This window comes from Phacochoerus africanus, chromosome 1, assembly GCF_016906955.1.
Source record: "Phacochoerus africanus isolate WHEZ1 chromosome 1, ROS_Pafr_v1, whole genome shotgun sequence".
Taxonomy (NCBI): Eukaryota; Metazoa; Chordata; class Mammalia; order Artiodactyla; family Suidae; genus Phacochoerus; species Phacochoerus africanus.
This window is the reverse complement of record NC_062544.1, coordinates 8664173-8685976: the sequence shown is the minus strand read 5'-3', so window position 1 is coordinate 8685976 and position 21804 is coordinate 8664173. Positions and strand designations below refer to the sequence as shown.

The 21804-nt window shown below is 42.0% G+C and overlaps 1 protein-coding gene across 3 annotated transcripts in view; it reads right to left on the bottom strand.

Annotated features, from left to right (window-relative positions):
- The window catches only part of G3BP1 (G3BP stress granule assembly factor 1), a 39686-nt gene extending 18209 nt beyond the window's left edge, over positions 1-21477 (bottom strand). For 2 of the 3 annotated variants that reach the window (XR_007133941.1, XM_047771865.1), the window contains exons 1-9: positions 21360-21477; positions 11619-11731; positions 8577-8658; positions 7954-8127; positions 5117-5207; positions 4046-4139; positions 2702-2903; positions 654-755; positions 148-259 (exon numbers count right to left, since the gene is read on the bottom strand). Coding sequence is in view for 2 of the 3 variants with exons in the window: in XM_047771865.1 (XP_047627821.1) it covers positions 148-259; positions 654-755; positions 2702-2903; positions 4046-4139; positions 5117-5207; positions 7954-8127; positions 8577-8658; positions 11619-11713 (952 nt within the window). In the remaining variant the exon portion in view is untranslated. Of the gene's footprint in view, positions 1-147; positions 260-653; positions 756-2701; positions 2904-4045; positions 4140-5116; positions 5208-7953; positions 8128-8576; positions 8659-11618; positions 11732-20868; positions 21125-21359 lie in introns of those variants that run through there. The other variant, XM_047771772.1, reaches the window with a different exon arrangement.
- Between the last annotated feature and the right edge of the window lie 327 nt (positions 21478-21804).

Sequence of the window (21804 nt, the reverse complement as noted above, 5' to 3'; positions counted from 1 at the left end):
ACCCTAAATACAGGTAATTCCACAAACTCCGTGAACTCGTATACTTGCATTTAAATGTAAGTACACAAATATCGACCCCCTACCCCCCAAAACAGGCTCTCACCTTCAACATACCCATAAAAGGACATCGCCCTCCTTCGCTCTCACCTGGTCTAGGACCCCTCTGGGGAGGAACATTTATTCGCTGTTCTCGAACCCTTTGATCCCTCTGAGGCCTCTGCGGTGGAATCTGAGATTCAGGTTTAGTCTCTGGACGAGGCTGAAAAAATTTATAAGTTAACTTCCACGTCAGAATGAAAAAAGCTTACCTTTTTTTCTTGTGAAGTGTCCTAGCAAACAATTAAGGTTTAAACTAGAAAATGACAATTTTCTCAGAAAAAAAAAAAATCAAAAACTTTCATCTTGTAGGAAATGCCCTTGCAGTGCAACAGGTTAAGGACTCCGCATTTCCACAGTTGTGGCACAGGTTTGATCCCTGGCCTGGGAACTTCCACATGCCGTGGGTGCAGCGGCCACCCCTCCCCAAAAATACCCAAAACAAAAACTCACCCTGTACCCTTCTCCACTGCCCTATTTGCTACGCCTCTGTGAAACCACACTGCAAGAAACTAGTAAACTTGCCTGATGTGCAAAAAGCTGAATTAGAAACTCACCTGTGAAGCTGGCACTTTAACAACATGAGGTGGTATCCCGGTAACCGGAACAGCTCCACTGGGAGGCAGGTTCTTACTGGTCACAGAAGCCCAGGAAAAGGTCTAAAGAACACCAATATTGGCTGATTACACTATTTATCAAAACAATTTAAGCCAGGAGTTCCGGTTGTGGCTCACCTCATGGTTCCTAGTCGGCTGCGACGACGGGAACGCCCTATGTCAACTTCATAATTACCTTGTACACTTTTTCAATCCTCATCACCAAACCCTATTATTTACTTCTTAACTATCTTCTCTCCATCTCCACTGCGATAACGCTAATCCAAATTTTTCTTTCTTCTCTCGGACTACCAACCTGTCATCCATTCTCAGACCAATCTACTTTTCCACCTGCATGCTAAAGTCATTTCAGTTTCTCTTTCCTACTCACCACCAGCTGTCATAAGGACCAAGAACCCTATCTATCTTCCCAACAGTTCCCACACCTAGAATGATGCTTAGCACACAGGCATGTGAATTACTGTTAGACAAATGACATTTTTAAGAACACTGGCTCCAGGAGTTCCTGCTGTGGCACAGTGGGTTAGGAATCTACCTGCAGCGGCTTAGGTGGCCTAGGTGGCTTGCAGAGGCACAGTGGGTAAGAGGATCCTGAGATGCCGCAGTTGCTGCTCAGATTAAATCCCTAGCCTGGGAATGTTCAGATGCAATGGGTGCAGCGATTGAACACCCTGGGGTTCCAGGAGTTCGTCATGGCTCAGCAGTAAAAAACCCAACTAGGAACCATGAGGATGCGGGTTCGATCCCTGGCCTTGCTCAGTGGGTTGACAATCCGATGCTGTCATGAGCTGTGGTGTAAGTCGCAGACACACACCACAGATCCACAGCTTGGACCTTGCACTGCTGTGGCACAGACCAGCAGCTGTAGCTTCGATTCGACTTCTAGCCTGGGAACTTCCATATGCTGCAGGTACAGCCCTAAAAAGCAAAAAAAAACAAAAAACAAAAAACCCCCATAAATACACCACTAAAGCATATTCCTTCACAGAGCATGAACTGTAATGTAAAGCTTTTATACATTCAGTTGACATCACCCTGATGTTACTTAGGGAGTTACTGAAAAGCTTCCAACTTCTGAAATCTGGCATTCTAATCAGAAAGTAGTCATGTTTCAGCAATTTGTTTCTACTTCTACTGTAAAGTTATATTTGTTTATATTTCATAAAAGGCCAGGAATGAGTCTGTTGTGCCATGTTATTTTTTAAGATATGCTATCACTTGTTATAACAAACATATAATATGCAAATAGAAAGATGAAATATTACAAAGATGAGGGGCTGTTGATATGGTGATAAAACAGCACCTAGAATTTAGTCTAAAACTATTCAAGTTTTCTTAAAGGAGGGAAAAAATTCCTTTTGATTCTATAAAGCAATATGCATCTTCTTTCTATTGTTATTCTTTTAGGGTCACACCCTTGACATAAGGAAGTTCCTAGGCTAGGGGTCAAATCAGAGCTGCAGCTGCCAGCCTAAACCACAGCCATAGCAACTCAGGACTAGAGCCAGGTCTGCAATCTACACTACTATGGCAATGCCAGATCCTTAACCCACTGATTAAAGTCAGGGATCGAACCTGTGTCAGATTCATTACTGCTAAGCCATCATGGGAACTCTGCATCTTAACTTTTTATCTGAGGCATGCCTCATTATGTAAGAAATTTCAACAACAAACACGAAAATGCATCCACAAAAGTCAACCAACCAACACTTTTTAAAATAGATAGAAACAGGAGTTCCCATCATGGCGCAGAGGAAACGAATCCAACTAGGAACCATAAAGTTGCAGGTTCAATCCCTGGCCTCACTCAGTGTGTTAAGGATCACCTGTAAGCTGTGGTGTAGGCTAGCTTGGATCTGATGTGGCTGTGGCTGGCAGCTGTAGCTGATTCAATCCCTAGCCTGGGAACCTCCATATGCCGTGAATGCAGCCCTAAACAGCAAAAAAAAAAAAAAAAAATAGAAACAGAATGAGAACACACTGCATACTCTCAAATCCTCCTGTACTGTCTGTGCTATGTCTGCAGGCGCTGGAGAAGAACTCTTCTGAACATCCTCAGGAGCAGCTTCTTCCAATACTGGCTCAGACTTTTCCTCCGGGACTTCAGATACAGGTTCTTGCTCTGGTTCTGGTTCAGGATCAGGCTCTGGTTCAGCAACAGGTTCTTCTAAATGCTCTTCTAAGTCATTGCTTTCACAGTAAAATTTGAGAAGTATCATTCTGCCTCCATTGACTTAACCAAAAATTCCTAAGTATTTACTACCTTTAGAGACCTGAACCTAAAGATAGCCCCCCTCCCCCAAAAAGATCTAAGAATTATGGATTTGGGTATGAAAACGAGACGACTGCTCAGAAAAGCCCTCACAGAGCAAATCTTAGTCAGATTTGCTAAATTCTCATTAAGCTAAGGCATCAAATAGACCAAAATGAACCAAACTTGTGTTTCTATTAGACTCTCAAAGCTATTATAGTTTACCCATCACATATTATAAAACTAATAGGTTGCAGGGAGGGGGGAAAGGGAGCTATTTAATAGGTAGCTTCAGTTTCGAAAGCTAAAAAAGCTCTAGATCTGTTGCATAATCATGTGCATATACTTAACACTACTATAAAGTACCCATAAAAACATCAGGAAGGTAAAATTTACATTTTGTTTTCACTACCAAAACAAAGGTAGTGTCTCACAAGACACAAGGAATTTTGGAAGAAAAAAAAGACAATAGTTATGATTCAGCATAGTTCTTAAACTTCCATATAAGTCACAGGAATTGTTTGTTAGAGCTCCAGATGTTTTTCCCCCTAAAATTCTAATTTGGTAGGTGTGTGACGAGACACTAAATCTTCATTTTTCAACCAGCAACCCAGGTGAGTCCACCACCACACCTTGAAAAGCATTTGAAAGTATCCTTTAAGCACTGAATATTCACATCAAAGGTATCACAGGGCTACAATATTAATTTCTATTACTATGGAACATATTTGTTACTGTCGCAGATTTTTTTAAAAAAGAAACAACCTAAGATACAGTCACACGTTCATTGTCTGAATAAACAAGTTCTTTACTGCCACTTTACTCCCGCCTAAATTTATAGATTTATGCTTAAGTCCTAGTCCTTCCAAAGCACATGCAATGCCTTGATGTGTTTGTTGGCTGATAAATCCCAAACCTATGTTTCACTTAATGACCCAAAAAAAAAAAAAACCAAACCAAAAAGCAACTGATTTTCTGAGATAATTCTGAGCATTACAGCTACCCTCCAACCAAGGAAAAGGTTAAACAACCTGAATTCTCATGTAGCTCCTGACAGATTAACACAGTTTTTTTTCCTTACCTGACAGTTTGATCATAAAAAGTTCCAGAATCATCAGGCACCACCTCAGGTGTCTGCTGTCTTTCTTCAGGTTCCTCTACTTCTTCTTCAGATTCTAAGTAAGAAAAGCGATTTAAAGTAATTTGTGCTTACTTAATGCACAAATATATTCACTTTCACAATGTACATCATGACAAGAGAGGCAATGAAGAAAGGTACACATACATAAAAAAAGTGAGAAAACAGGGCAACTGAGTAAAATTATGACATAAGCTTTACGGACAGGCATGGAATCTAAGATTATAATGCCAGTTAATCCAATGAAGGCTCTACCACCAAACTAGCTATATGACATCAGGCAAATTACTGCTGTGCTTTTCAGAGCCAAAATTTATTACATAGGAACAATAGTGCCCAAAGTACCTATCTGTAAGACTGTTGTATTACAGATAATACAAAGCACTTAGAATTCTCAGTCATAAAGAAAACACTTAAATACTAATTACTCCATAGGTCTCTTGGGTTTCCAAACATCTTAAAATTGAGGCAATAACCAGCTTTTGTTCATTTTTTTTAATAATGATTTTTATTTTTTCCATCATAGCTGGATTAGTGTTCAGTCAATTTTCTACTATACAGCAAGGTGACCCAGTTACACATACATCAGACTATCTTTTAAGAATATTTATATAGTAAACACTCTAGGAAAACTGTCTATCTCCAGAGCAATAGGCAGGCATGTTTGCTGCCCATTACACTGTTTCAGTTCCTTAAACTTAGGGTTCCACTTAAGCAGGTACCATTTAAACGTCAATGTTCTACAGCAACTATGGCCAAAGCTTACTATTGTTGCTGTAATAACCTACTTCTGACTCAGGAATTTTATATCTCTTCTGCCACTATCCACTAAGCTGTCAGCCTCAAGTAGGTCAAAAAAATCTCAGATCCTTCATGTCTTGACAATTAAAAGCTACTAATAAAAAATACAAGGAATTCTAAAAACATTCAAGAAATCTCTACTTTCCTCAGATCAATCTGATTCCGTCAAAAAAAAAAAAACAAAAAAAACCAAAACTTAGACAAGTAACTTACCCTCCTGAGGCTCCGTGACAAAGCCACCAAAGACCTCATCTTGGTATCTGAAGATATCATTGTGAACATAGAATTTATTTGCAACAGAGCCCTGCAATACCAACAAAAGTTTTCATTTTTCAGCAGATCTTTAACCATCCAAATCACCCTACCATGGTTCTCAACTAAAGGCAATACCGCCCAACCCCAGGAGACACTTAGCAACTTCTGAGACATGTTAGTTTCTACTGAGTTGAGGAGAGGGATGCTGCTCCGCATCCTGCACTGCACAGGACAGCGTTCCCAACAAACTGTCCAGCGCAAAACGTTAGCAGGGCAACAGCTGAAAAACCCTGCTCAACATCACAGCTGTTAAAAACTACACTCAAGGAGTTCCCATTGTAGCTCAGTGGTGACAAACCCAATAGCATCCATGAGGATGCAGGTTCTATCCCTGGCCTTGCTTAGTAGGTTAAGGATCGGCGTTGCCGTGAGCTATAGTGTGAGTCGTAAACTCAGCTCAGATCCCCCGTTGCTGTGGCTGTGGTGTACACCGGCAGCTGCAGCTCTGATTCGACCCCTAGCCTAGGAACTTCCATACACCACAGGTATGGCCCTAAAAAAACAACAAAAAAAAGAACACTCAAATACATTTCGTGCTTAAAATTCCACTGGATGAATATCCCCAAACTGAGAAAACTCTAAGTATTTAAGATGCCACAGCCTACACCTCAAATCATTTATTGAATAAATACCTATTATCAATTTCAGTGATATATTTAAAAATCCCTACATCTGGAGTTCCCGTCGTGGTGCAGCAGAAACAAATGTGACTAAGTATCCGTGAAGATGCAGGTTCAATCCCTGGCCTCGCCCAGTGGGTTGGGGATCCAGCACTGCCATGAACTGTGGTCTAGGTCACAGATACGGCTCGGGTCTCACACTGCTGCGGCTGTGGCACGGGCCGGCAGCTACTGCTGATTCAACCCCTAGCTCTGGGAACTTCCACACACCTCAGTTGTGGTCCTAAAAAGCAAAAAAATAAAAACGAAAAATAAAAATCCCTAAATCCACATCCTAGAACACTGACACAAGCTCTTAAGGGTGGTGTAGGTGAGGTCTGCCTACACTGGGTACAAGACACACCTGAGCCTAGACCCAACTATGTCATTCAGTAGTCATTCAATTTCTACGACTGTTTCTTCATCTGTAAAATGAGGAATATCAACTTCTACCTTAGAGCTGAGTATCACATGACAGTTTATGTAACAATGCATTATACTAAGGTAATGGGAGAATATCCTCTTTAAAGGAAAAAAAAGAATTATACTTAGAATAATGAGCAATTATTGCACAATCGCTTGCATATTTTTAGAATCCGATCAACAATTTTAACACTACAGATAATCTAAGCTTTCCTCTAAAAATCATGACTAAAACGATTTCATTTAATTTTTAATAGACAATTGAATTATTTCATATTCAAAAAGTAAAATGACAGGGACTTTAAATTCACTATCCTTCAACAGAATAATGGTAGAGAAAGCTTTCTATCAGCAGATCCCTATGACATGCCTTCCACATGCTCATGCACATGGGCTTCCTGACTCTGTTCAGTCTGGACCAGTCAGAAAGACAGCACAAGTCCAATTAATCAAAATACAACCGTGGTCCTTTTTTAAGCATAACTGAACAACAACAACAAAAAAAATGGGCTCCTTAAAGAAAAACAGCTGATTCCAAAAACAGGGTAGAAACTGGAGCAGAAAGAGTGTAAGAGGAGCCTTTGTGCCACAAAGTGCTTCCTCCCCTCAAAAAAAAAAAAAAAAAACACCAAAAAACACCAAAAAATAAAAACCAGCTTGAAGGGGTTTACACCTAGCAAATCCAGGATATTTTAAGGCACTGATAAAAAGGTAGTAATTAACTAAATCCTTTAAATAAAGACTCCATTATAGATAGGAGAAAAGGCAAAGTTCTTTACAGAAGTAGCCCAATAAATAAATACAGAATTAGATGATCGCCATTTTTCTGGCCAGGATCAGCTAAGTGCGAAAACTAGTGCATAAAAGTTTGATGACCAAGGTATATGCATAGTCTCAAAGACTCGCCCCCATTTACTGAGCAAGAAAATAGTATTAACGCTACAGTGGCAAAACCTGATGACCAACATCTTAATTGATACTAATAACAGGACCAAATAACATCAAGTGCCTCCCTAATAAGAGGCACTGAAAAACACTTATAACCTAAAACTAATCCAAAGGAAATAAAAAAAGAGCCTAAGGAGACATGACAGCTATATGCAATGTGTAAAACCACAGACTGAATCTTGGACAAGCAAAGAAAAAAAAATCACTACAAAAAATATTGGGACAATAACCAAAATTTAAATAAGGACTGTAGACAGGTAATTTTATGACAGAAATATTTCTTCAATTTGGTAACTATACTGGCACTGGAATACAATTTCATATTCTTAAGAAATGCTCACTTGGGGATCTAAGGATGACTAGGCATAATATCTCCAATTTACTTTTCAAATGGTTTACAATTAAAAATGTTAAGGATTTCCTGTTGCGACTGAGCAGGGTAAGAACCTGACACAGTATCTGAGGGTGAAGGTTCAATCCCTGCCCTGACACAATGGGTGAAGGATCCAGCGCTGCCAAAAACTACAGTGTAGGTTGCAAATGCGGCTCGGATCCAGCATTGCCATGGCTGCAGTATAGGCCTCAGCTGTAGCTCAGATCAGACCCCCAGCCCAGGAAACTTCTATATGTCGCAGATGCAGCCACCAAAAAAATTTTTTTAAAGTTTTTAAAAAGACATGTACAACTTCACTTTTTTTTTCATACCTCAGGAGCAAGGACAAAAGTCTGCATGAATCTCCTCAAAGCCTGGTTGTTATTCGAGAGCAAGCCCATCACCTGGACCACCACGCCGTCATTCAGAGTGGCGTGAGCGTCGACATGGCGGATCTTGGTGTGGCAGTTGGTGAAGTTCTGAGCCATCACTTTCCTATGGATTTCCTAAGGAATCAAGGCAAGAGTTAATGCCTTAACACTTACACATCTCCAGGAACAAAAAATTTTCTTACACAACAAATACAGAGAATTTACGTGTTCACATTTAAACTACACAGACCCCCCTTATAATTTGTCTTAATAGCATATTCCCAGTGATCACGTTGAGCTTTTTAAAACTAATTTCCTAAATTAACATACCAAAAAAATTTCTACAACAGATCCCCATGCCAAAACAAGTTATCTCAGAGTATCATACAAAGTGAATAAAAGTGACATCATAAGCTTTTCAATGACTATCACATAAATCAAACAGTTACTAAATACCTGTATTTCTCAATAGAGGTTGAAAAATTTGATCTTCAAATAGCAACAAACCTCTTAAGCATGTACCCACCTCAATCTTACGAGTTTTCTGGCTGCTTAAGAGCCTATGTAAAGCTTGCTATACTTACTTTTTGTCCATAGACTGCATCTGCTGGCTTTCCATTTGAATCCAATCCCCCATGGACATAAGAAGAGTTCTTTCCATAAAATCTGTAAAACAGAAAGACACTTGTCATCTTAAAATGTCCTAAGACTACTTATTCATTGTTCATGACCGTTACCTATCCGCCTCCCAAGTACATTCTTGGTGGCAGGAATGTTTTCTTTTTCATCTTTGTATACAATGATGTATCTGTTCCATACATGTGGCAACATGTGCTGAATGAGAGTCAATTTGATCCAAAAAGAAAATCTTTTTTCACTTTTTAGGGCCGCACTTGCAGCGAGTGGAAGTTCCCAGGATAGGGGTCAAATTGGAGCTGCAGCTGTCAGCCTACACCACAGCCACACAGCATCCAAGCCACATCTGTGACCTATACCACAGCTCACAGCAATGCTGGTCCCTTAACCTACAGAGGGAGGCCAGAGACTGAACCCCTGTCCTCATGGATACTAGTCAGGTCTTTACCACTGAGCCACAATGGGAACTCCTGGTCGAGAAATTTTTACAAGTCTGGAACTCAGGATTGGATGATCCTGTTGGGAAGGATTCTGTAGTTCATGTTAGGAAGACCACTCAAAATACAAATTTCTGTTTTCATTCAAAGGAGAACACAGGCAGTTTTGATGTAGATAAGGTTATCTATACTCTACAGTCTTGGAGAATCCTTTTCCATCTAAGAATGCATGGGATGAGTTCTCATTAAAAACCCAGTAAGTCAGGCAAATGGGTTTTAATAGTTTGACAATTTTCACTTATGTATTAAGAGCTTCTCCATAGCTTTAATTCATCTATATCCTCAACTGCTTTCATTAGTACTGGTTAGGAAAGTGCCAACCCCACCCCCAACACACACACACACACACATGGGATGCGGTAATTCAGGGATAATTACTACTAGGATTACTTGACACCTGTACTCCAGATGAACAGTTTTTCATGAATGAGCCTATATATACATGTCATTCTACATCCTGTTTTTCCTCCTGCACCCCCAAAAGGGATGGATCTGGGCCCTTGAAGATCCCAAAACTGCCTTTTAACTTTTAAAAGTTATTAAAGGCTGCAGCCAGTCAATCAGTTCACTGCTGGCTAAGCCACTTTTCATTGCATCGAAACGTAACTCAGAGATTAAATGTTTAAAAAAAAAAATGTGTTAGAATCAATAAACAATACTGACAAGAAATATATTAATGTATTTGGTTAGTTTCAATATCTGCATTTTAAACTCCAAATTTATAACTTCTAAGGGTATAAAATACAATTTTGACAAAAAAGCAATAAGAAGGGGGGAAAAAAGCTTACAGATTTGTTCCATCGCTCAATAATTGTGTGGATACCAGCAAATTTTCACCCCTTAGGACCTTCATTTGTGAAAACAAATTAACTTCGTACACTACAACGCCTTACTAGAAGGTTTTTACAAAGATCAAGAGGAAAAAGGAGTTCCTGTTGTGGCTTAGCGGTAAAGACCTGACTAGTATTCATGAGGACACAGGTTGGATCCCTGGACTCTCTCGGTGGGGTTAAGAATCCAACATTGCCGTGAACTGTAGTGTAGGTCACAGACATGGCTCAGATCCCGCACTGCTGTGGCTGTGGTGTAGGCCAGCTGCGGTGTTGACCCCTAGCCTGCTAACTTCCATATGCTGCAGGTAGCGCCCTAAAAAGACCAAAAAAAAAAAGGGAAGGAAACAGGTAAAATAGTGTTTCGGAAATTGTAAAGCCTTTAAAAAAACTACACAAGGGATATTTTTTCATTTTCAGAGCAAGGGCTCAAAATGAATTTCATTTATACCTATTATTCATGTGGTATCCAATAGGCAAGCTAGCCAAGTATAGAAGAAAAAGTAGCTATGGCCCAGCAAATACACATTTTCAGAATTTCTAAGAAATATTCTAGTAAAGTCCAAGGCAAAAAAAGGAGTTCCTGCCAAGGTGCAGCAGAATCGAATATGACTAGTATCCATGAGGACGCAGGTTTGATCCCTGGCCTCGCTCAGTGGGTTAAGGATCCAGCGTTGCCGTGAGCTATGGTATAGGTTGCAGACACAGCTCGGATCCGGCATCGCTGTGGCTCTGGCGTAGGCCAGCAGCAACAGCTCCAATTAGACCCCTAGCCTGGGAACCTCCATATGCCGTGGGTGCAGCCCTAAAAAGACAAAAGACAAAAAAAAGAAATATTCTAGTAAAGTCCAACACAATACTTAAAAGTTTTGTATAATGCACCACTGTTTGTAGGAGGAAATAATGGCAGCAATTTACATACTATTCTTTATTAGGGGATTAAAGTACATGCTACATCCCTGAAAATTAACTTTGTGGATACTAAAATTAATATATGTACTAAAATTAATATATGTACTACCCTTGTAAAGTCATCAGGTATCAAGTAAAATAGCTAAACAGAATATTAAAAAAATGTGCAGATAGAGGTTCCTGTCATGGCTCAGCGGAAACGAATATGACTAGTATCCTTGAGGATGCAGGTTCGATCCCTGGCCTCGCTCAGTGGGTTAAGGATCCGACGCTGCCATGAGCTGTGGTGTAGGTCGCAGACACAGTTCAGACTGGCGTTGCTGTGGCTATGGCACAGGCCAGCAATTATAGCTCCAACTGGACCCCTAGCCTGGGAATCCCCATATGCCGTGGGTGTGGCCCTAAAAAGCCAAATAGATAGATATGTGTGTGAATATCTATGTGCAGATCCATAAAGAAATTGTTACTGGCATTGTTTTACTAAAGACTTCCATCTTTGTTCATACATGTTTTAATTTACAATAAACATAAATCATTTCCATTAAAAAGATACGGCAATTTTTTAAAGCATATCAACATAGATGAATGTCATTATTGGAACAGTCTCCTATCTTCAATATTCTTCAATGATTCATGATTCACCAAAAACAGCAAAACAAAAACACAAAAGCATGAATGTTATACATTTATATTTTCAGTTCCCACATACTAAAACATAGCATAAATGCTGCCTGGAAAAAAAAGGTTTTACCTGTGTAGCATGTCTGGGGCCTGGTTCAGCAGCGTGTAATACTGTCTCACAAATTCCCGCCCGACCAGCAGGGGACTAGGCTTCTCCATAACCATTGCTTTGGTCAATTCAACCTGGGGGAGAAAAAAGTCAGGTATGTTCAACTTCAAAGATCAAGCAGAAGGGGAGAAAGCGGCAGGGAGAAGACTGAACCATGTAGCTAAGATCAGATCAGACTGATGGGACTACTTCAGCAATTCATGGTTTTTAAAAGGAATGAACCTAAGGGAGTTCCTGTTGCGGCTCAGTGGGTTAAGAACCCAAGTAGCATCCACAAGGATGTGGGTTTGATCCCTGGCCTTTCTCAGTGGGTTAAAGACCCAGCATTGACAGAAGCTGTGGTGTAGGTCATAGATGAGGCTTGGATCTGGCGTTGCTGTGGCTGTGCTGTAGGCCGGCAGCTATAGCTTCCATTTGACTCCTAGCCTGCGAACTTCATGTGCTGCAAGCACGGCCCTAGAAATTAAGGAAAAAAAAAAAGAATAAACAAAACACATAGAGACCAGTGAGATTTTATACATTCAAATTTATTGCAATTAGATGAATGCTTGGGGAAAAAAACCACTATGAAGAATTAATTCGTCATTTCCCACATTCAGTTTTCTTTTTGTTTTGTTTTGTTTTTTTGTGGGGTTTTTCTTCTTTTTGCCATTTCGTCTTTCTGCTATTTCTTTGGGCCCCCCCCCCCCCGCGGCATATGGAAGTTCCCAGGCTAGGGGTCGAATCGGAGCTGTAGCCACTGGCCTACGCCAGAGCCACAGCAGCGTGGAATCCGAGCAGCGTCTGCAACCTACACCACAGCTCACGGCAACGCCGGATCGTTAACCCACTGAGCAAGGGCAGGGACTGAACCCGAAACCTCATGGTTCCTAGTCGGATTCGTTAACCACTGCACCACGACGGGAACTCCAATCTTTTTGCCATTTCTTGGGCTGCTCCCGCAGCATATGCAAGTTCCCAGGCTAGGGGTCTAATCTGATCTGTAGCCACCGGCCTATGCCAGAGCCACAGCAACACGGGATCCAAGCTGCATCTGCAACCTACACCACAGCTCACGGCAACACCAGATCCTTAACCCGCTGATCAAGGCCAGGGATGGAACCTGCAACCTCATGGTTCCTAGTCGGATTTGTTAACCACTGAGCCACGATGGGAACTCCCAATTTTCTTTAAATATAAGAACCTCAAAGGTAAATCAACTATAATAAAAATTTTTAAAAAGAACCACAAAGGTACCTATTTCCAAGATGCATCTTATCATAATTTTCCTAAGATATTCAACTCAATTAAGAGTGTTCCAGTTTTAACATTAAAACATGATCTTATTTTTAGCAATACTGTGTATTCAAGAGTGATAAATAAATACAGCTTTGATACATACGGACACATACTTCCACATTTTTCTTTTGACCAAATGAAAAAAATTCTAAATATGCTTAGATTATAACAGGACCAAAAATATGAAAATAAAATAGGCAAAAGGTTAACAAATGAGATGTTTTTACTCAACAAAATAATCCCTACCACCTCCAAATTATCATGACTTAAAGTTTCTATCTTTGAGTGTTAAGAAAGGCACACAGCACACACTAAATTCTCAACTTCTGTCATTGCTTTTGTGTTTTTTTTTTTTAGGGCCGCACCTACAGCATATGAAGTTCCCAGGCTAGGGGTCGAATCGGAGCTATGGCTGCCAGCCACAGCCTACGTAACAGCCACAGCAACACGGGATCTGAGCTGCAATTGCCACCTACACCACAGCCCACAGCAACACTAAATCCTTAACCCACTGAGGGAGGCCAGGGATCGAACATAAAACCTCATGGATACTAGTTGGGTTTGTTACCGCTGAGCCACGACAGGAACTCCTCTGTCAGTTATTCTTAAAAAAAAAAAAAAAACTTTCAAAAAAAAATTTTGGCATGCAATAACCCAACTTTTCATTTGCGCCAAAATCATCCCGACCTTAAACATGAAGGCAAACATGTTTAAGAGGTTTGTGTAACTAACCACGGTACAAAGGAAAAATGAGAACTTTCATTTTCATTTCCTTAAAGGATGCCCAAAGTGGATTGAGTTTGGCTGACCAACTCTTGCACAAGCACTCTGTGCAGCTGTTTCTCCTCATCTAGTGCACAACTGCATTATTCTTGAATACCTGTCCCTTTTACTATTTATGTCACCCAAACCTAACAACATCAACCTAACTGCATCTTTTGATACTGCCAATAAGTCTCATATACATCTCTAAATATTTTACCAAATACTACTTCTCACATCCAGTCTTCTCATATAAAGTGATGAAAATCCTCCGTTATATACCAAAGGGAAGAAAGAGTAAATATATAGACATCTAGAACATCTCCCTTCCCTTTGAGATCATCTAGTTAATGCAAAAGAACAACAAAAAACTTATCAGTTTGATTTCACCATTATCATCAATACTTTATTTGAATAGCCACAAAGCCAAGAAAATTAAACCTATTTAAATGCTAAATTGATCTTAACCTCATTTGTGAATTTTTCTTTACCTGTTACAATCCTAAAGCTTGTCAGAGAAATCTGTATTTCCAAGTTACCAAACATTACTTTTCATTATTAGTTTAAGTTTGATATAATTAAGTATTTTGCAAAACTAGGTTCTCAATCAGTATTTTGAAATGTTCCAGAAAGACGGTACTTTATTTCTGGGGTACTGGCAAACGGTCTTGCTGCCAAGGCTGATATTCACACTACAATCAATACGTGATTCCATTCAAGTGGAAAGCCCAGCTTCTTTTTTTTCCCCTACCTTTTTAGGGCTATGCCTGTGGCCTATGCAAGTTCCAGGGCTAGGGGGAGAACCAGACCTGCAGCTGGCACAGCATAGGCAGCAGCTGCAGCAACACCAGCTCCTTTAATCCACCCTAACAGGGAGGGATCAAACCCATGCCTCCACAGCTATCTGACCACTGTAATCATATTCTTAACCCACCGCACCACATTGGAAACTCCCTAGAGACCATTTCTTATGCAACCTTCTAGCCCCAAAACTTGAGAGTGCGTGCCACATAACAGGAATAAAAAGCTTGGTTTCAACTCATTCTCAACGAAAATGGCAGTTAGAATTTTATACAAGCAAAAACAGATTTCTTATCATCCATCAGGTCAAACTGTCAGGTTTTCCAGAATTCGGAACGTTCAGAATTCTGTAACAGTTACAACATCTTTTTTTCAACGACTAAGAAAAGGCCAGGGAGTTCCCGTTGTGGCTCATAGGGTTACAAACCTGACTAGTTTCCATGAGGACATGAGTTTGATCTATGGCCTCAATCAGTGGGTTCAGGATCCAGCATCACCACGAGCTGTAATCCAAGTCACAGACAGGACTCAAATCCCCACATTGCTAGGGCTGTGGTGTAGGCCAGCAGCTACAGCTCCCAATATGACCCCCCCCAGGAACTTCCATATGCCAGGGAGGTGACCCTAAAAAGACCAAAAGAAAAAAAAGCCCGAGTTCCTGCTGTGGGGCAGTGGGTTGATGATCCAGCTTGACTCTGTGGAGGCACCAGTTCAATCCCCAGCCCAGAGCAATGGGTTAAAGATCCGGCGTTGCTGCTGCGACTGTAGCAGCAGTCTGTAGGTCACAGTTGCGGCTTGGATTCAATCCCTGGCCCAGGAACTTTGATATGCTGTGGACAAAGCCAAAAGAAAAAAAATCCAAATAAAGATGCTTCCACATTAAAAGACATTATAAGATATTTCAGAATAATTAAGAATACCGAACCACCCAAATGCACCAGTGACTACAAAATGTTTACAGAGGTTCTTCAGTAATATGAGACCATGAACACTGACAGTTTTGTGAATAATCCTGTCTATGTGATCACCATTCTCAGTAAAAAAGACAATGCTGGAGGTTCCTTGGTGGCCTAAAACATAAAAAGTCAGACAAGTTACGGAGGAGATCAAACTCTCAAACGCTGCTGGTGGGAGTGTAAAATGGTGAATCACTTGGGAAAAGTCAGGCAATTTCTTAAGCTTCATCTTTGGGAGTTCCCGTAGTGGCTCAGCAGAAGTGAATGTGACTAGTTAATATCCATGAGGATGCAGGTTCGATCCCTGGCCTCACTCAGTGGGTTAAGGATCCAGTGTTGCCATCAGCTGTGGTGTAGGTTATAGATGAGGCACGGATCTGGCATTGCTGTGGCACAAGCCAGCAGCAACTGCTCCAATTCAGTCCCTAGCCTGGGAACTTCCATATGCAGGTGCCCAAAAGAAGCTTCATCTTTAATTGCCAAAAGCTGGGAACAAATTATGTCCATCAACGAGTGACTTACAGAATAGAACAATCGCGGAGTTCCCGTCGTGGCTCAGTGGTTAACAAATCCGACTAGGAACCATGAGGTTTAGGGTTCAATCCCTGGCCTCGCTCAGTGGGTTAAGGATCCTGCATTGCCATGAGCTGTGGTGTAGGTCACAGATGCGGCTCGTATCCCGCATTGCTGTGGCTCTGGCGTAGGCCAGCAGCTACAGCTCCGATAAGACCCCTGGCCTGGGAACCTCCATGTGCCTCAGGAGCAGCCCTAGAAAAGACAAAAAGAAAAAAAGAAAAGAACAATCAGTACTACTCAGCAATTTAAAAAAAAAAAAAAAAACAGCACATGTTATGAGTCTACTTACATAAAAATTCAAGAAAATGTAAACTTATCCTCAGTGACAGAAAGCAAGAGAAGGGATTTCTGGGGGCAGAAGAGGAGGGGTGTGGATAGCAAAGAAGGAATGCAGAGAAGCATGAGAAAACTTTTGGGGGTGATTATTTTCACTATCTTGGTTGGCGTTAGGTTTCATGGGTATAAACAATGCCAAAAGCTATCAGATTGTACACTCGAAACAGTTGTATGTTATTTTATGTCAATTACACCTCAACAAAGCTGTTTTTTAAAAAAAAGTTTTGGAGTTCCCTGGTGGCTCAGCAGGTTAAGGATCCAGCATTGATGCCAGGCCCAGGAACTTCCACGTGCCCTGAGTGCTAGAAAAAAAAAAAAAAAAAAACGAATTTGGGCCAAAATCTTAAATGTCAACAATCATCCTTTTGCAATATTAACTACAGGAGTTACCGTTGTGGCTCAGCAGATTACAAACCCAAGTAGTATACATGAGGATGCAGGTTTGATCCCTGGCCTTGCTCAGTGGATTAAGGATCCAGCATTGCTACGAGCTGTGGTAGAGGCCACAGACACAGCTCAGATCTGGCATGGCTGTGGCTGTGGCACAGGCCAGCTAAACCCTAGCCTGGGAACTTCCACATGCCGAGGTGTGGCCCTACAAAAGCAAAAAAAAGAAAAAAAGACATGGATTTCCTATGCTTTAGATCTCATAAAGCCTAAACATTTTTTGTGTGTGTGTTTTTAGGGCTGCACCGGCAGCATATGGAGGTTCCCAGGCTTGGGGTCCAATCGGAGCTGTAGCCACCAGCCTACACCACAGCTACAGCCACGCAAGATCCAAGCCACATCTGCAACCTACACTGCAGCTCAAGGCAACGCCGGATCCTTAACCCACTAAACGAGGCCAGGGACCAAACACACAACCTCGTGGTTCCTAGTGGGATTCGTTTCCGCTGCACCAAGATGGGAACTTCAGATCTCATAAAGCGGAAATGTATACATGCCACGAAACAACGAGGGCAAGCTCAAGACAGTCCACCAACATGGAGGGTAATAGTTGGGGCAGTGTCTAAGAAAACCCAAAAGGGCCGGTAAGTATAACTCATGCCTTCCAAGATTCTGAAACCTTCAAGGTTTTTGAGTAGGGAAATATCCAGTACATACCTAAGTTCTCCACTAGGTACATCACGTACTTCACCCGATAGTTTAGACAAGTATTTGAGTTTTAGAGCTTCGGTTCTTATAAGTAAAAGATTAAAATATCTAAGAGGTGTAAAAGCACTTTAAAAACACACATAAAAGGCAGGAGTTCCTGTCAGGCCTCAGTGGTAACGAGCCCGACTAGTACCCATGAGGACGCGGGTTCAATCCCTGGCCTTACTCAGTGGGTTAAAGGATCCATCATTGCCATGAGCTGTGGTGTAGGTCACAGACGCAGCAGCTAGGATCCTGTGCTGCTGTAGCTGTGGTATAGCCCAGCAGCTGTAGCTCCAATTCTACCCCTAGCCTGGGAACTTCCATATGCCGCAGCTGCGGCCCTAAAAATAAAAATAAAATAAAAATTCATAAAAGGCTATATACAAACACAAAATGTTAATTAAGCAGCCACCAAGGAAGACATCCCAGATACTAAGATGAAGTGTGTCCCATCCAGAAAGCCAGCTTTTCTCTCTGAACCATCTCTCATATTTACATTATATTAAATACCTGAAATACAGAACAGTCAAGCAATATGACAGAACGGACTGGCCAGAGGGAAGTGGAAATCTATCACCTAAAGTAATCTAAAGACCTGATTTTATTTGCAAAGGCCAGAACCCACAAGAGAGCCTCTGATTGCTTTCTGCTTTGTAAAGCCCCTACTCTCCCACTTTTCCCGTGCACATCATTTCTACGGCTTCACTCTATCGTCCTGATTGCAAGTCAGCTTTCCCGTCCAAGGCCAGACGGGTGTCCAGGAATACGAGAAAAAATAAACAGAAAGCTAATTTTTTAACTTAATATAAATCTAGTCAACCACCACAGTGTCATCACCAACTGTAAATGAGATCACAGTTGCTGGGCCTAAATTTATCTCCGTGACTGGAAGGACAAGTACTACACTAAAGGCTCTTCCCACGAGCTATTAAAAACTGACTGGGGGGATGAGGGGGGTGTTTCCTTATCTACCTACTTTAACCATCAGCTCCCTTTGTAAAGTCAGTAAATTCTGCACAAGGCGGGCTTAAAGCACAATTAAATGAATATACATTTTTGAATTCTGAAATATTTTAAAAAAACAAATTCCACTGCAAAATGTTGAATTATCAAGCGGGTAATTTTATTAAACCAACAAAAAGAAAAATTGGTTTAGGTCACACATTCAGGCTTTACACCAAATTTCATCTTTTAACACTATTCCATCCATCGTAAGAACCATATTCGATTCATGAACCTATAAAAACGTAAAACTAACCTCTGCCTTTTACTTCTATGCAAAGTCCTAAAACCTATAAAATCACAAAAAAACTGCAAAGTAGGTCACCAACAAACATTACCAAATCTCCTGATGTTCCCTTAGCACACTGTCAGCTGAGAACAGCAAAGCAGAGTGAGTTAAATAAAGAACAAAGAATTGCCTACTTTTCTACCAGTCAGAAGAGGTACAAAAGCTCAAATTCAAAGGATTTAGCAATAAAAATAACCTCTAGCTTGGATGGGAGGTAGGAAGGCAGACAAATTTTATATTAATCACAATCTGCTTCAATTCATTCGTTCTTGATAAATGAATGCACAAGAGGTCAACTGGCCTACCCATCTGTGAATTACCAGTTTTCATATTCCTGCCCAACTGATAACCATTTGCCCAAAGTCAAAAACAGTATTTTTTTAAACATCTGAATGGGAAACTATCAAAAATTTCCCTCAATTAATGCATAAAGAACTTTCTGACATATTTTGCCTCCAGAAATAACTAGCTGAACTCAAACCTAACAGTTCAATGTATGTCATCACAGTGTTGTAACATTTAGTAACTTAAAATGCTAATTCAATAGTTAACTGGTGTCTAAATGCAGGTAACTGGAATTGCTACAGGAAGGCAAGCTCCAAGGAAAACAATGTTATAATCTAAAGCTACCTGTTATTCATGACAACCCCAACAAAGAACTTGTCTTTATAATATTTTGGTCCTTTATCCTACTGTTACTTTCTTTTAAGAAACATGGAAATTACTCGTTAAATGGAAATACTTAAAAATAATAAGCTTCCTCTTAGCTTTTTAATTTACCTACAAGGATCTAAAAATTATGTTTCCTCTGGCTGCAAAAAAAAAAATCTTAAAAACTAATCCTAAAAAGTGTCTGCACACACAGAATAAATTTCTTTACAATAAAGAGAAAAAAAATTGAAAGCCACCCCAATAAAAAGTATTCAGAAAAGCTAGCCCCCCCAGTTTTATTGCAGCTTTAGCTCAAGTAGCCATTTGTGATGCAAAGTAATGATTCGAACCTGCAACACAGGAACATTTATTACTTTTACATTAATACACTAGCCTAAAGAAATATAACTCTACTAGAAATATTTAAGCACAAGTCTTTGAAGGTACCTTCTACATTTGCATGTAACAGGAGCACATGCAACAATGCTAAATAGACAGACTTTCATCCACAGAAGATCCCAACCGCCTTAAGGGTAAGATTTCCAATTCCAAGACCTATCACCCCTAACGCACCAAGCTTAGGCTCCAGAGAGGTGAAATGTGTACTCTAACTGGGCACCAAGGTTTCCATTCCAATTTCAAATTTTAACTTACACATGCTGGCTAGATCTGAAACGCCTCAAAGTGCAACCTCATTTTCTTCGACTATAAAACGAGGAAGTCAAACAATCTTATCCAAGGTCTTTTTCTCGAAAGTCTGCCCCAATTAAAAAATGACGCAAAGATTCAAGATCTAGTATCAAGGCCTAACTTCCTGCTGGTGGGAATTTCCCATCGTCAGCCTATTACGTTTCAAATCTGACAGCACACTGTCCAGGTTCAGTTGCACTTATTCATTTTATTCTGTCGTTTCCCCAGAAGCTTTTAAGGCAGCACGTCCGTCAGCCACCTGTAGGAAAACCTGTCGCAAGGAGGCCCAAACCCTTTCTCTTCCTTGGTCACAGACCCACGCCCAACCCTTGTCTCCCTGGAAGCCCACAACTGGCCCAACTACAAATGCCGCTGCAGTCGACCTTCCGAGGCTGGTACTGTCCCCAGGGACTAGTGCTCTGGGGGCAAAGGTGCCCTGGAGCCGCACACGGCGCTGCAACAAAGACTACAATAGACTTGGGGGACGAGGAGTCAGGTGGCCTGCGTTCAAATTCCTGTCCCTAACGATCTGTGTTCGACCGTGTCACTCCACCGCTGGGCCTTCGAATCCGCTGTAAGCATTAGAAAATCATGGTACCTACCTCATCGGGACATTGCGGGACTAAAGGGGAAACACACAAGGTGCGCACGACTGTGCCTGGCACAGAGGGAGGGCTTACAAGATTAGTAGTTAGTACTATCATCATTCGATATCCACGAAGTCGCTGCTTACCCTTCACTCGCTGTAAAAGCTTGGGGGGCAGCACTTCTGCTTCCCGAGTCGAGAAATTCTCATCGCACTTTCGTGCCCCCCCCCCATAAAAGCCTTCTCTGGTCTGGGATTAAGCTGGAGCTACAGCCAGCAAAGGACTCGGATGGCGCGTGGGGGTGCGGGCGGGAAAAGCTGGCGAGCTCGCCGCGCGGGGCCCCAGGCCCTCGAGAGCACTCTGGGGCTCGGGCGGCGGCTGCGGCTCGCTCTCGCCCCGCGTGGCCGTTGGGCGCGGCACGCGCACGCCGCGAACGCGGACACGGCCACGCGCGCCGGCCGGTGGGGGCGGGGGGCGGAGAGCTACTGCGCGCCCGTGCGCCTGCCGCGCGCGCCTGCGGCCGTTGGGGCGGAGGTGGGGAGGGGGAGCTCGCACAGTCGCCGTTCGGACGTCTCCCTCTCACCTCTGCCCGAGCTCGTCCTCCTACCAGTCCAGCCCCGCCCACACCCCGCCGTACCTGCACGGCTGAACGGGAGAGGAACAAGCTCTGCTCCACCGCAAGGCAAAAGGCAAATACCCTTCACGCAACTGCGTCCGCACACACGCGTGCTCCGTCGCCGGGCTATATAACCGAGACTCAGACTAACTTGTTGCGGCCAAGTCGGGCAGGCTAGTGGCCAATCCCGACGGCGTCCTCTGAGCTCTTCGCGCAGCAATTGGGTACTGACTCAGGATGAAGGCGTGGCTCTTGATTGGCTTTGACTTTTGCCTATGAGCCTGTAAGGATCTCGTTTCCCTAGTGACGGATTGGCACTGAGAGAGACCAATAACGGAAAGGTACGGTGGGGTAGGGGCTGGGAACTTCTTTGATCGATATCCACGGTAGCCAATAAGTGCGTGGAGCCGTGCCCATTCGTTAAAACGTCTTCCCCTGGGCGGAGATCCGTTTTCCATGCAGGAGC